Below are 14,270 nucleotides of genomic sequence, written 5' to 3' on the forward strand. Positions count from 1 at the left end.
GATGTGGTAAGTCTTGCCGGGCCTGACGTGGCGCAATCGGTCAATAGAATGCCCATCCTGGCCGGTCGGGGGCCCACGGTCAAGGAAGTCTTGCCCGGTCATATGCGGCCCCAAAGGTCAACAGATTGGCTAACGTGGCAAACTGGAGGCCCGTAGCCTCGAGGTGGGCACCCTCTGTTAGGGGTAATTGAGAAGTCCAACGGGTAATCTCCCGGGAATCACATCTCCAGACCCCGGCTCAGCTAAGGATCCCTTGCTCGGCCATTCTTACACAAGGCCCAGTTCACCCGGCCATCACCATACACCTTGTCCCGAGTATTGACTACACTGCCGAGCCATCTCCCGGGAATCACATCCCCGGACCCCGGCTCAGCTAAGGATCCCTTGCTCGGCCATTCCTCCACAAGGCCCGGTTCACCCGGCCATCACCATCTATACCCTTCCCCGAGTGTCGCCCAAACACACTCCCAGTTCCTCATATTATGTCTCGGCCATCATTCCCTATCACCGGGATTGCTTAACCACATTGAGTACCATCACGCCCGAGCATCCCTCGTCTCCTAGTCTCGCTTCCCGGGATACGCACCGGGTAACCTGCTCACTGTATCCATACTGCTTGTTTGCCCGGCCATCCCTCCAGGATGCATGGCTCGCCCGGCTACTACTAAGCATAATCAGTCCCGAGCCTAATTTACCTTCTGGATGCAATTCCCGGGAAGTATCCCTCACCATCAACCTAAACTGTGTGTATCAGTTCACTGTAGCACAGCTTTTCAGGTAGCCCGGCCATTCACCCACGATGTCTGGTTCGCTCGGGCAACGCGCTGCATACTTGGTCCCGGGTAAACCCGATTGTTGTCGGTCCCAGATGATTTCCCACTCCGATATTTTCTCAACCTTTTCTCAACCCCAACTATACATTTACATATTTTCAACTCCAACTTTCCGTTGAAAAAATACAACTTAAAACCAAACACCCCCCTAGTCTAACCTCCCAGCCTCTCAACGAGTTAGACTGGGTGGTCACCTCCTAGCCGTAGAGTCATGCTTAGCATGATCCAAGTTCAACTCATACTAAGCCCAACACCAAACTATGCCTAACATGACACATCTTAGGCATAGCCCAAATAGACTAGCCTAGTTCTTCAGACGATCAAAACATCTATAATTTGACTAAAATAATTATCACACTTTTAAAATAATGACTAGTTTGAATTATATTTTAGTCAAATTAACCCTAAAAATAATAAATTGGCTTAAACAATTTTAGCTTTTTTTAATTCTTAAAATTCTAATCTATTGTTATTACTATTTTTAAATTTAATTGATTATTTATTAATGGAATATATGTCATGCTTTCAAGGCATGATTCACCTCAACACAGGTTCATGCAAGTAGGGCAAAGACCTTTTTTTTTGTCATGCTTGGCATGACCCATCTGGAGTCATGTTGGGTCGAGCACATGCAACATGAAAAAATGACCAACAAGACACATGTCGTGCCCGACCTAGGCATGACTAATTGACACCGCTAATCATGAGTAAAGTAAGGATAGAAAAGAGTAGATTTTAGATTAATTAATTAGATATGGTCCCATCCATTAAGTGTATGCTCACCTATTGATGGGGAGGGTAGACAAGAGAAAGGGATGGAGAGGAATAGGAGTGGCTCACACCACAAGTGCTTACACCATTTTTCTTAATTGAGAGGGGGGAGAGGAGATAAAAGGGTAAAAAAGATGATGTTATCCTAGTCCCTGTCGAGCTTGTCTTTAGTATCCCCTATGTCCATCATCCAATTAAGACTATTGTTAGAGTTTGGCGTTTGTCATCCATGTCTCAATCGTTGTCTAAGCCTTCACCATAAGTCCAAGCCTTGCCTATTGTAGTTTGCCTTGTTGCGAAGCTAAACACTTCAGCTCGCTTAGCCTGTCTCCCTACCATGTCACTTTATTCTTCATTTGCTGCACAAAGGAAAAAAAATTGACATTTTTGGCAGATGGAATTATTCCTCAAACTCAAAGCTCTCCTCTCCTTCACAACAAATTCCATGGGGGTAAATAGACCTTAAAGGATTTGGTTTGATTAGAATATCTAAATTTTTTAATTTTAACATGATCCGGCTTAATTTAACACACATAGTTGAGAAATTAATTCAAAAGAAATTCTCAATGATAACTTTGCACAAATGGAAATAACTTTTCCTAAATAATTCTATATAAATTATAGTTTAACTCATTTCAAAATTAATTCAAGTTCGCCTTTAAAATTTTAAGAATTAATTTTAAATCCCCATATATTTTAAAATTGATTTTGGACCTTGAAAATTGATAAATAACTTATATATATATATATATATATATAGAGGAATGATATGCCGCGCGACAAACGCCGCGCGACACCTCCGCGACAGCCGACCTCCTCTCATTCATCGTCGCCGTTCGTCGCCGTCCGATCACCGTTGGCCGCAATTTCGGACTCGTTGGAATCACAACTCGACGGCGCACACATTGGCATCGGATTCCGGCCGGAATCCGGCCAGAAACGCGACAGAGGCGCTGTTGGCCGATTCCGGCGGAAATCGGCCGGAATCCGGCCGAATCACGGCCGGAGATCGGACGCGGTCGACGCGCCGGCGCCGGGCGCGTCGACCGCGGCCGGTCTCCGGCCGTGATTCGGCCGGATTCCGGCCGATTTCCGCCGGAATCGGCCAACAGCGCCTGTTGGGCGATTCCGGCCGAGCGCGTCGACCGCGGCCGGTCTCCGGCCGCGATTCGGCCGGAATCCGGCCGATTTCGGTCGGAATCGCCCAACAGAGGCTCTGTCACGTTTCTGGCCGGATTTCGGCCGGATTCCGGCCACAATCCGGCGGGAATCCGGGTCCGGCCGGAGCGCCGGCGAGTTGGCCTTCCAACGCATCCGGTCCGGCGGCCGTTGGTGGTCGGACGACGGTGAACAGCGGCGGAGAAGCAGCGAACGTCGGAGGAGTCGCGGACGGGTGCGCAGGATACGTCGCGCGGCATATCAAAACCGTATATATATATATATATATATATATATATATATATATATATATTAAATAATTTTAGAAATTGTATGTGGAACTTTAAAATTCAAAAAAGCTTAAAAAAATATTTTCTAATTCAAAATTAATTTTAAAAATTAATCTCATGTGACTCAAATAGAATTGTGAATTTACAATAGAAGGATTTGGACCACTTATGGCTTTGCAAAGCCATGATCTTCTCTACAAGGTTCTTCTACAAAAAAAAAAAAAATGGAATCCGTCACCCTAGCGGCTCCATACGGTCAGCCCCACGCCCATCTGTGAGGAGGTAAATCGAGAAACTACAATTGATCACAACGGAGGAATGTATTGCTCGCGGCTTTCTCTAGAAAGTTCAGACACAGGATCCAATAAGCTTTAAAAATAATATTAGATTTATATAAACCTTGGAGTTGATTTTGATTGAAAATTTTAAACAAGACCCTTTGAATTGCTTGGTCAAAGATCACATCACATTGGTTCTCATCTAATAAGATTTAAACCATTCAAAATCTCCTTAAGTCACTCAATTAAAGTAAGATTGTGATGAATTATCTATCGACATAATTGAAATTCTATTAAGTCTCTTTTAGCCATTTGTTCAATTTGAGCTTCACCATATCTTTTAATGTTAGCATGATACTCTCTTGTTAATTTTTTTACTTAATTCTTCCATTTCCGAATAAAAACATATAAATCATATCTTATTAAACCATATATAAACACGACATAATTAAGTCCCTTTCATTCACTCTCATCAATTCTTTATTTTATCTAGATTACCAATAACATAAAATAGTTGTAGATTGAAACCAAGCACATTCTTATTTTATTAAATAAGAAATACACCTTATACATATGGCATTCATATATTTCAATGATACATTATAGATCATCTAGTTTCGCATTATTCAAATATAAAGTGAGTAGCCAGAAACTGTTAAATAGGCTCTTAAATAGGTACTGGTTCAACCAACACTATACAAATATTATCTTTCATTGTAGTTGTAGAATTAGTGTATGAATCATCATACTTATATACTTCTTCTGTTGTTCTTGAAAAGTTCATTATTCTTTCAATTAAAGGTCGAGGTACTAGTGTTGGATTGAGGCATTCCTTATTATGATCCTTCCATGCATCCTCCACCATATCCATCAGCTTCTTGTATGTCACTTTTTCATCTGTCCCATACTGTTTCATATAACTTTCTATTGTTGAAGCTGCATGACCTCTCTCTTGCTCAAACTACAAAATTTTAAAAGAAATTAATGTAAAAAAATGAAAATGTCATTAAACATGTACAAATCAAAAAGTTTGCAAATTATATCACCTTATGTGACTTTATATCATCCATGAGTCTACCAATTAAAGAGTTGGCTTTAAGGATTTTGGGGAAACTTGCAACCCACTCAAATGCCTCCTTTGTTGCCACTTGTCCCATGCCTACGTAAGAGGCACATGTAAGCACGGGATATGTACTAGTGATCAGTGAGTCACTTAAATGTTCCTCTAGCGTTGGCACATATTTCTCAATCCCCCATTTGGCTTCATGAAAATAAGATCTTGATAAAGCTTTCATCTACATGAAAGGAAACAATAAACATTTTATATTTGATAAGTTAATGGCAGACGTTATTTGCATTTTTGTATATTGATATACCTCTTCTTGAAGAAATGATACGCGGTACTTTTGGTCGCTTTCTAATTCATTTTCAAATTCCTTAAAAGTTCTTAGAAGCTTGAGATAGAAATCTTTTAAGTATTCTGGTAGCTCATCAATGGCTTGAGATTCCCACCTAAATAAGAGTAAACTAACATGCATAAGTAAATATCACAAATTATGTGTCCATTCTATCTTATGGTTTTTTTAAAAAAAAAAAAGTTAGTTTGCAATAAACTAACGATAGTGACTACTTAATGCTATATTGATGTATCCAATGTAGAAATCTTTAAAAATAATCAAAAGATTAGTTAACTTATGAGTTAAATCAAATTTTATTTTGAATATGATCTACATGGACTATTCAACCATTACAACAATAAAAGACATAGAAAATAGTAAAATAATGGATACATTAGAAACAAACCTTTGAATTGCTGCAGTTAATAATTGACTCTCTTGCAATGTACTATAGTTATCATATATGTCATCCATAAGTGATACAAATGAAACAACTTTGGTGGAAATCAATCTTGCACGAGCATACTGAGGTTCGAAGAACACAATAAGCATCCAATAATAACATTCCACCACTCGATCACGAGCAAAAGTTAGGGACTTAGCAAGTGCTAAATCATTCCACCATCTTCAAATATATCATCCAGAAAAAATATACACATAAAAATATAAAACAATTAGTATAATCAACAAAGAGATAAAACATATATTTATACAAATAAAATATGCCAATTACTATAATTAATCATAAAGTTATAAGTTTGAAATCACTTATTCACCTTCTTTGATACTTGTCCTCATTCATTCAAAAAATTTTAAATAGTCTAATGATTCTTCAATAAATAAATTTTAATTTGCTTACATTGAAATTTCCTTCAATTCCTCTTGATGAATAGATTGTAGTAGATTGAAATCCAACTTTGCAAACTCTAATATTGTATCATTTCGCCTTTCCTCCTCTTGATAAATAGGAATATATCTTCTTGCCAAGAGCCGCCTATTTCTCTGACATAATGGTGTCTCAAGGAAAAGAGACACCAATATCACTAATGGTTGCTCAAGTTTGTCCAACAATAATGCAAGTCGATTCTTTGTAAACAATATAGCTTCGTCAAGTATATTCTCCCCATGTATCCTAAGGTAAGCTGCGTTGTGTAAGCTTAATAGTCCCTTCACATCTTCATTCAAGGTTGACATAAAGTTTCCTTCCTTATCTTTGAACTTGTTAAAAACATCTACAATGGTAGAAAAATACTAGTAATTGTTGTAGAATAATTCAAAAAATTAATAGGATTATAGAGCAATCAATTTGATTAGTATTTTAGTCACTTTGTATTAGGATAACATGTAAACGTTCTAGTTTATAAGCAAAAGGTTTGAATAATGATCTTTATATATATATTTAATTTTTTATTTGTCATAATCTAGTGATTTTTATATTTTTAGTTACCTGCAGACATGTAGGTTCCATGTTGCCTAAGCAATCGAAATCGAAGAGAAGTTTCATAAAGCCCATAGTTCTTTGCATCATCCACAAAAATTAAACTAAGTGCTGCATTTATTTCTTTCTCAAAGTGATAATCCAATCCGAGCAACTGAATCGAGTCGACTAAATTCATAATCTGCAATACATCATTGGTTTCTTGAAACAACTTCTTTATTTGCTCCTTGAGCTCCTCTACTCTTTTGACACTCACTTCCTTTGTCATCAAATATGATATTAAATGATCATATTTTATGAATAGGTTTATGAAAGAAGTAGAGTAAGAAATATGGAATAAATGTGTGAAGTTCATGAAATACCTTTGTAAGAGTAGGAGAAATATGTTGGAGAAAATAATCACCCCAAATACTTGGATGATATTTCGATGTCTTACGAACTATTTCTTCATTGCTATCAACTAGGGCAGCTGATTGTTTCTCCATCTTAATTAGAAACTTAATTAGGAAATATGACCAAGTGGTTTTGTGGTTGATGCCTAGCTCTTTCTCTTGTTACTTATAAGCTCACATAACGCAAGTGGGAGTCTTTTTTGTTTAAAGAACATATGTAAGACCTGTTTCGTTAATTAAGTTTTTATGGTTTCATTGAAGAGGCATTGAAGTTAATTATTCAATTTTTTTGTAATGATTTTTTCTGAGGTTATAATATCAGAATCATGTATTAATAATTATTAGAGCATATGTCACACATAAAAATAAAAGCAATTAATCAACAAAAATGAGTGCATAATGTGTAATTTATATACCATTATATGAATTGACTCTTGCCCATAACTCCCACGGATAATCTGCATGCTTTATAATAAAACACATTAGGACATGTTATCAAAAAGCTCCCCCAATTTTTACTAAATTTTTTTTATAAGAAATATAAATATTAATTACTAAAATAAACAATCTGTACATAAACTTTCTTTCTAATCTACTCTCATAAATTGATTTGCATAACATACTCTATGTCTCACAAACTCTTCTCAATTATTTTTTCATCAACTTTTTACTCCATTGTTTATACAAGAGTTGAATTTGTGAATAAATCAAAAATACTAGTTTGTATATCTGCGTCTGGAATTTATGAATCATCATGGTTACAAGAACTATTGAAGCTTTAAATATTACTTGATTAAGTGTCTGCTACAATCGATACACCATGCATGCCAATGCTAGCCTTCATATACGATTGCATTTGTTTCTTTAATCTCAAGGAATTGTATGCATTTGATGTATGCAAAATTGTATCCAAAGTTCAACTTTCCAACATTCTTATTGAAGCATCTTTATTACCCTTGGCTCTAGTAGGAGGTTATGTCATCTATTTCATCAACAATGTATCTCTTTTCTTATTTTGTCACTATCAAATTATTTGTGATTGAAGATAGAAAGCATGGACCCATTGGATCCAAAGGTGTCTTTATTTGTGTGTATGTTCTAAAATACTTTCATCATATGGGCTCTATTCTAAATTTTAGTTTTTCAGAAACCTAGTCCTCCCCCCTCTTTTGTATAGCATAGATCTATCCATGTCATTGTCAACTTCTTAAAGCCTCATAAGAAGACTCTACATAACCTAGTTATCATATCTATAACTGTGGCTAGTATTGGAAAGATGGATAATCAATAACATTGAATCTCTTGTAGCACCGATTTGGCCAATTCAATTCTTGTCGCATATGATAGTATTTTTCTTACCTAGACATTATTGTATGCTGCAATTTTATTTATTGGGGGTATGATGTAGGATGATTCAAAGATTTTGTTATTATATTTTATAATTTTTATTTTTAATAACTTTTTAAAGTTTTTGATATTTAGAGTAGTTTTGAAAATTTCTATTAGTTTTAAAATTTTTTATTTTAGGATTTTTAAGTCCCTTTATGATGTTTTAGAATTTCGAGTCCATAAAAAATTTTCCTTTCTTTTAGAATTTTTTTATTTTACAAGTAAAGGTTTTAGGTCTATATAAAGATCTTATGAGTTGATATTTCAGAAGGAGAAGTTTTTGATTTAATAATATTTTCGACAGTACTTTTTATTTCTCTATCTCCTGGTATTCATTCGAATCAACAGGTTTTAGAAGATTATTTTTGACGTTCGCAGTCGAACTAACGGATTTAATATTGCTTGCAGGATAATCGCTATCCCATCAGGTATCAATTGGTATCAGAGCGTTGTCCGCAGGATATTCGCTATCCCGCTCAACGTCAGTTGGTATCAGAGCATTGCTCGCAGGATAATCACTATCCCGCCCAGCGTTAGTTGGTATCAGAGCTCTTAGATCCGATGGATCATCGTCGTGGTTGTGATTGTGATCATGATAGGCAGGTTTCGGCTGAGGAAGCCTCGCACCGTGATTGTAGCACTCGAGATGAGATACTTTAAGATCTACAAAGACAAGTCATAAAGTTATCTCAGCGTCTTGCGGTGCAAGATCATAAAAGTCAACTCTCAGATCTAATGGATCATCATCGTAGTCGTGATCATGATCTTCCTCACACTGTGATTGTAGCACTTGAGACGAGATACTTCAAGATCTACAGAGACAAGTCACAAAGTTATTCCAGCGTCTAGCGGCACAAGATGTCACGTCCCAGGAGACGGTCGTCCGAAAAATTTTGACAGCAACTCCCCTGTAACAATTCAACTTTCTTGAATACATGAGGCCCACATGACCAATTAACAGTACATTACATAAATTTTAACTACTAACTATATAAAATGTGGTCCACACGGCCACTCACCAATCCAACACATGCATATCCACTTAACAACATGTATAAATCAAAAAGCATTACAACAAAATAACGTTAAACTCTACAAGTCTACAAAACCAGAAACAACACAGAGAAATCATCACGAAATCCAAATCTGAACATAAGTGCAAACTACAAACACTCAAATAAATTCGAAACCAACAACCCAATATAGTCCAACAAAAATATACGACATAACTCAACAGAATACTCCTGCTGTGAGATAATGGGGCAGACCGGTAGACCTCCAAACTTCAACAACGTCCTTATCTGCTACCTGGGAAGAAGAAAAGGAAAACTCCAGAGTTTGGGTGGTGAGTATACAATACTCAGTGGATACTAGAATAGAAGTGCACAACAACATATGTATATAATGAAACAACAGAATAACATACAGTACAATGAACAAGGTCAACTAACAGATAGCATACAATACGAACACAATCTTATAACAATAAGTGCAACATTCATAATAATGTAACAACAAGTTCAACAACCACAATCATATATAACAACAAGTGCAACAACCATAATCGTATAACAACAAGTGCAACAACTTTCAATGCAGTACACAACCACCAACAAATGCATGTGCATATGATATGCATGGCCACTGTCTGCACTCTCCACCCCCAGACACCCACCCATACAGTGAATTGGGGCACACGACAGGAAAACTGTCACGCCCTGAGATACGGCCGTCCGAAAAATTTCGACAGCATCTCCCCTGTAACAATTCAACTTTTCTGAGTACATAACAACATAGGGCCTACACGACCACTCAATAATACAATACATAAAGAATACCACAATGTTAAACTATATAAGTAAAGGCCCACACGACCACACACTAATCCAATACATGAGATATACCACCACAATGAAAAAAACCGATCACAATTATATGAAAACCTCCACGCATGCTAACATCTACAACAATACAGCGGAAACATAACGACAATGTTCACGATGAAATCCATATAAACGGGTACAATCCAAATCCAGATCCATACAACATAAAAACACAAAATCGTAATACTCCTCCAGCTGTGAGATGGCATAATCGGTAGATCTCCTCTGACATCAGCAGTAATCTTCTATCTACTACCTAGGGAGACAGAAAACCCCAAGATTTGGGTGGTGAGTACAAAATACTCAGTGGATAATCAGGATAGACAATGCATGAGCAAGAGTATACAAGATATACAAATGAATAACAGAAATCAATTAGTGATCAGCACTAATAGTGAATAAACTATCATAATCCATATGCATGACATGAATGATAATGACACCCAAATACATCAACCAAGGATCAACCAAGTATACAATCAACTACAGCATCTATATACGGTCCATTACCTATATAATGCACATAATGCAAGCATATGCATGATGCAACTAGCACACTTGTCCCAGTCACGTATATATGACACTAGGGATGTCCGACATCACACTACCATAATTTCAGCCCTACAATAAAGTAGTCTGGTAACAAAATAGTAGGTAGTCATGTATTCATGGCCAATGTCTATCCTTCATACTCATCCTCAAGTATCACTTCCATACTCTCTGAGTACCTCTACGAGTATCACTTCCATACTTTGAGTACCACCAGTCCACGATGACGAGGACATAAGAAATTGACTCGGCTACATACAAACCATCTATTAATGACAATAGACCCACAACATTGGGGATTACAATCATCATCATACACCATGATGTTATGATCAAGTAATAATAACCAATATCAACATGCATAGACAACAAGTCTTAATTGCTAGATAACTAAAGGTTCATACAAGTAATAATATAAAGATTCATATTGTCAACCGAATTAAAAACAAGCAAGAGATAATTAAGAGTATAACTAGGGTATCCAGATAACAAGAAATAGGAGTACGATTAAGGTATCTAATCAACATTAACAGAAAAATAACATGCACTTGGAAAGAAATAACATGTATTGACCAAATACAAGGATTACCCACCTAATTGATGAATCATCGCAATAAAATTCTTTTCATACCAATCAAGGTCCTGAAATTTACAAATACAATACTACTAAGTATAATATTATATAAATTTTCATCCAAGAAAACCCTAGTGGATTCTAAGGTTAATCTAACCCAATTAAATCTAATTAACTCAACTCGGTTAATCTAACTTAAGTTAATCTCATTCTAATTTAGCTCAATTAATCAATAGATTAAATGTTAATTAATCATACTAACTAACTTGTTAATTAACTAAATTATAAATAATCTAATGTAAGTCAATTAATAACTTAGTTATTAATTATTTACCTAATTAAATTAATTTTCTTGTTAATTAGGCATAAACCCTAATTAAATTAATCTTATATCAATTAATTAGGCTAAAAATCCTAATCAAATCAAGTTAACCATACTAATCCAAATTTTAGCTCAATTCTCATTTAATCCATCCCAATCTACCCATTAATCATAGTAACCAATTAAACCTAATCTCAAGTTAGGAATCATTAGATTAACCTAATCTCCACTAATTCAAAACCAACAGCCCACTCCTATGAAAATAGAGCAACCCCTAAACTATTCCAACCGAACAGAGCCAATCAGGGCTGAAACAAGAATTCCCAATAAACTCACCCTAAAACAGATCAAGTCATCAACCTCCCTAATCAATCACAACCGATCGATCCAAGAACCAAGAACACTCCTCAACAGATCCATCCCCTTTGCAATAGACCAGTAATCTAATTCTGATCCCCATTCTTGACTTCCAACAGAGCAAGACCCAACCGTGAACCCAAACAGAAATCAAAATCCACCCTAATCAAATTAACCTTTTTGCTTACCGGCGAAGAAGGCAGCGGCGGCAGCTAGGGTTCCGGCCTTCTCGAGGAGGAAGTAGAACAGGGGAGGTCGGTGACGAGTTGGTCTTCAGGCGGCAAGCGGCAGGCGGCGGGCGGCGGGCGGCGATCGGGCGTCGGGTGCTAGTTCGAGGCGCGTTGGGCGTCGACGTCAGTCCTCACGCGGCGGGCGATGATCGGCAAGAGATGGCGGTGGCGCTTAGCAGCAAGCACAAGGGAGAGTGGGAAGAGCCACATCGTTAGGGTTTGGTGATCCATGGAGGAGGATGAATTGGGAGGCGGTGGAGGATCCTCCTTTAAATCGCGAGGGTTGCAATTTCTTCGGGTGTTGGTGTCGCGGTCATGCGGAAAAGGCGGGCGGGGTCGCGGGTCGTGCAGGCAGCGGGCGACGGGGTCGCGCGGAGAAGGAATCATGAGAAATCATGATTAAATTTATTTATTATTATTTTTTTAGGAGTGACAGTAACTTCTCAAATCGGGGCTTGGGTTTGGGCTAAACTGATTTAAAATTTAAAGTTTTCTTGTAATAATTGATTCATTTGATTTACTAACCAAATGACCTCTAATTTGATCTAAACAAGTTTTGTTTGATTTGTCTTTGTGAGACGAATCTTCTCCTTCCTTTTAATTGATCATAATCTTAACCTAATTCTAGATCCGACCCATTATCCTAAATGAGCTTGACTAATTTGGGCTTCATCCCACTTAATCCTGTCCAATTAAAAACTCAGCCTTTAATTTGGTTAATCTTAACCCTAAAATTTCGTGTATCTTATAAAAATTGCACACGCTCCAACAACAAACCACTACTAATCAAGTGGGGAGCGGACAGGATATCACAAGAGAGCTATTTAGCTAGTCCTAGTTGCACCCAACTTAGTGTAACAATTGCTCTCACTCTTGTGCCATTATCATACAGTGTTAAGTGAGGCCAAGAACAACAACAATGATTGACACACCTACTTTTATCATGTATGTCATGATGGTCAATCCAATATGTTAGGCTTATATCTAATCAGGCATAATCGGCATCAACTAGATCAAATCATACTCACAGGTCAACAGAAAAATGCAACTGTATGAGAGCAAACAAAAGATCATATCAAGATTAATCAGTGAAGGTAGCAAGGATAACAACAAGATAAATAACAACAAAAATTAATCATGCACTACAAATAGAATCCTGTGTTGATCAAGCACAGGAATACTCACCTGGTATGGCGAATACCGATACAAGAACTCCTAGAAAATACTCCTCGTACATAACAGGATCAACAATCAAGGTCCTACAATTATAATAACAACATCCACTAAAAATCAGAATATATTTAAATTCTACAACAAATGAAATCCTAACCGAAATAAGGGTCTGTTGGGATCGTCCTGGTGCAATGCGCGTGTTCTCACGTTTCAAAAACCGATCCAACAAACTTGATCAACTGGATCCAAATTCAACTCATGTTAACAAGTTAATTTCATTCCAATTGATCTTCAATCGAATCTAAACCAATTGATCAAGTCAAATTGATACAAGTTAATTTAATCAAGCTAAGGATCAAATATAATTCCACTGATCCAACCCAACCTAGCCTATAAAATCCATCAACCTAATCAAACTAATTAGGTCCATGTTAAAACTTGCAACAAAGAAAACCCCAAATCCATTAACCTCAACCGAAATTAAATGGAACAACAACCTCTAATCAGGCAAAACCAATCCACCAAACAACCTTAAATAAACCCTACAGCATTGAAAGAAAACCAACATCAAGAACTCACCAAAAACCCGATCATCCAAAACCCAATTATACAGTAACCACAATCTGATCAATTCAAGCCACAACAAAACCTACCTCAAATCAGAAACCCTAGATCTATTCAACAGAACCACTCAAACCCAACATCAATTGGCAATTCCAACAAATTCAAGCAGCAAGACATGAGCAAAAACAAGACCAATCAAGATTTCTTAACCAAAGTCAATAAAAGATCTCACCTCAGATTTGAAGCCTAGGAATTTGCTTATTAGCCCTGATTCTTCCTTCTCGACTGAAACCAAATCTTCCCTCTGATCTGTTGATCAAACAGAATTCAGATCTAGAATGTCGATCATCCACAGAGTCAAGAAATCCCAACAAGATCACAATGAATCAACAAGAAATTATAAAAATAGCGACGAAATATTAGCGACGATTTCGATTTTCGTCGCTAATATAAGTATTAGCGACGCAATATCAAATTTCGTCGCTAATTATAGTTTTTTGCGACGAAATATTAAATTCGTCGCTAACCTTTAGCGACGAAATATCAAATTTCGTCGCTAACTTCAGTTTTTGCGACGAAATATTAATTTCGTCGCTAACGTTAGCGACGAAATTTGATATTTCGTCGCTAACTTCAGTTTTTGCGATGAAATATTAATTTCGTCGCAAACAG

The 14,270-nt window shown here is 37.0% G+C and overlaps 1 protein-coding gene across 1 annotated transcript; it reads right to left on the reverse strand.

Moving 5' to 3' along the window:
* Positions 1-3,997: 3,997 nt before the first annotated feature.
* LOC141814745 (alpha-humulene synthase-like) lies at positions 3,998-6,650 on the reverse strand. The gene is made up of 7 exons (XM_074702694.1): positions 6,528-6,650; positions 6,175-6,424; positions 5,587-5,959; positions 5,134-5,352; positions 4,707-4,842; positions 4,377-4,625; positions 3,998-4,291 (listed from the first exon to the last, which is right to left on the reverse strand). Exons 1-7 carry the CDS (start codon positions 6,648-6,650, stop codon positions 3,998-4,000), a joined length of 1,644 nt encoding a protein of 547 aa, XP_074558795.1.
* Positions 6,651-14,270: the final 7,620 nt, after the last annotated feature.

Source organism: Curcuma longa, chromosome 21 (genome assembly GCF_044706935.1).
Source record: "Curcuma longa cultivar G26 ecotype Majalengka, Jawa Barat chromosome 21, ITB_CL_G26_1.1, whole genome shotgun sequence".
Lineage (NCBI taxonomy): Eukaryota > Viridiplantae > Streptophyta > Magnoliopsida > Zingiberales > Zingiberaceae > Curcuma > Curcuma longa.

Coding starts and splice junctions, on each gene's coding strand:
- LOC141814745 (XM_074702694.1), bottom strand. CDS start 6,650: ATGGAGAAACAATCAGCTGCCCTAGTTGATAGCAATGAAGAAATAGTT. Junction 4,843..5,133: donor TTAACTGCAGCAATTCAAAG/GTTTGTTTCTAA, acceptor ACTCTTATTTAG/GTGGGAATCTCAAGCCATTG. Junction 4,626..4,706: donor TATCATTTCTTCAAGAAGAG/GTATATCAATAT, acceptor CCTTTCATGTAG/ATGAAAGCTTTATCAAGATC.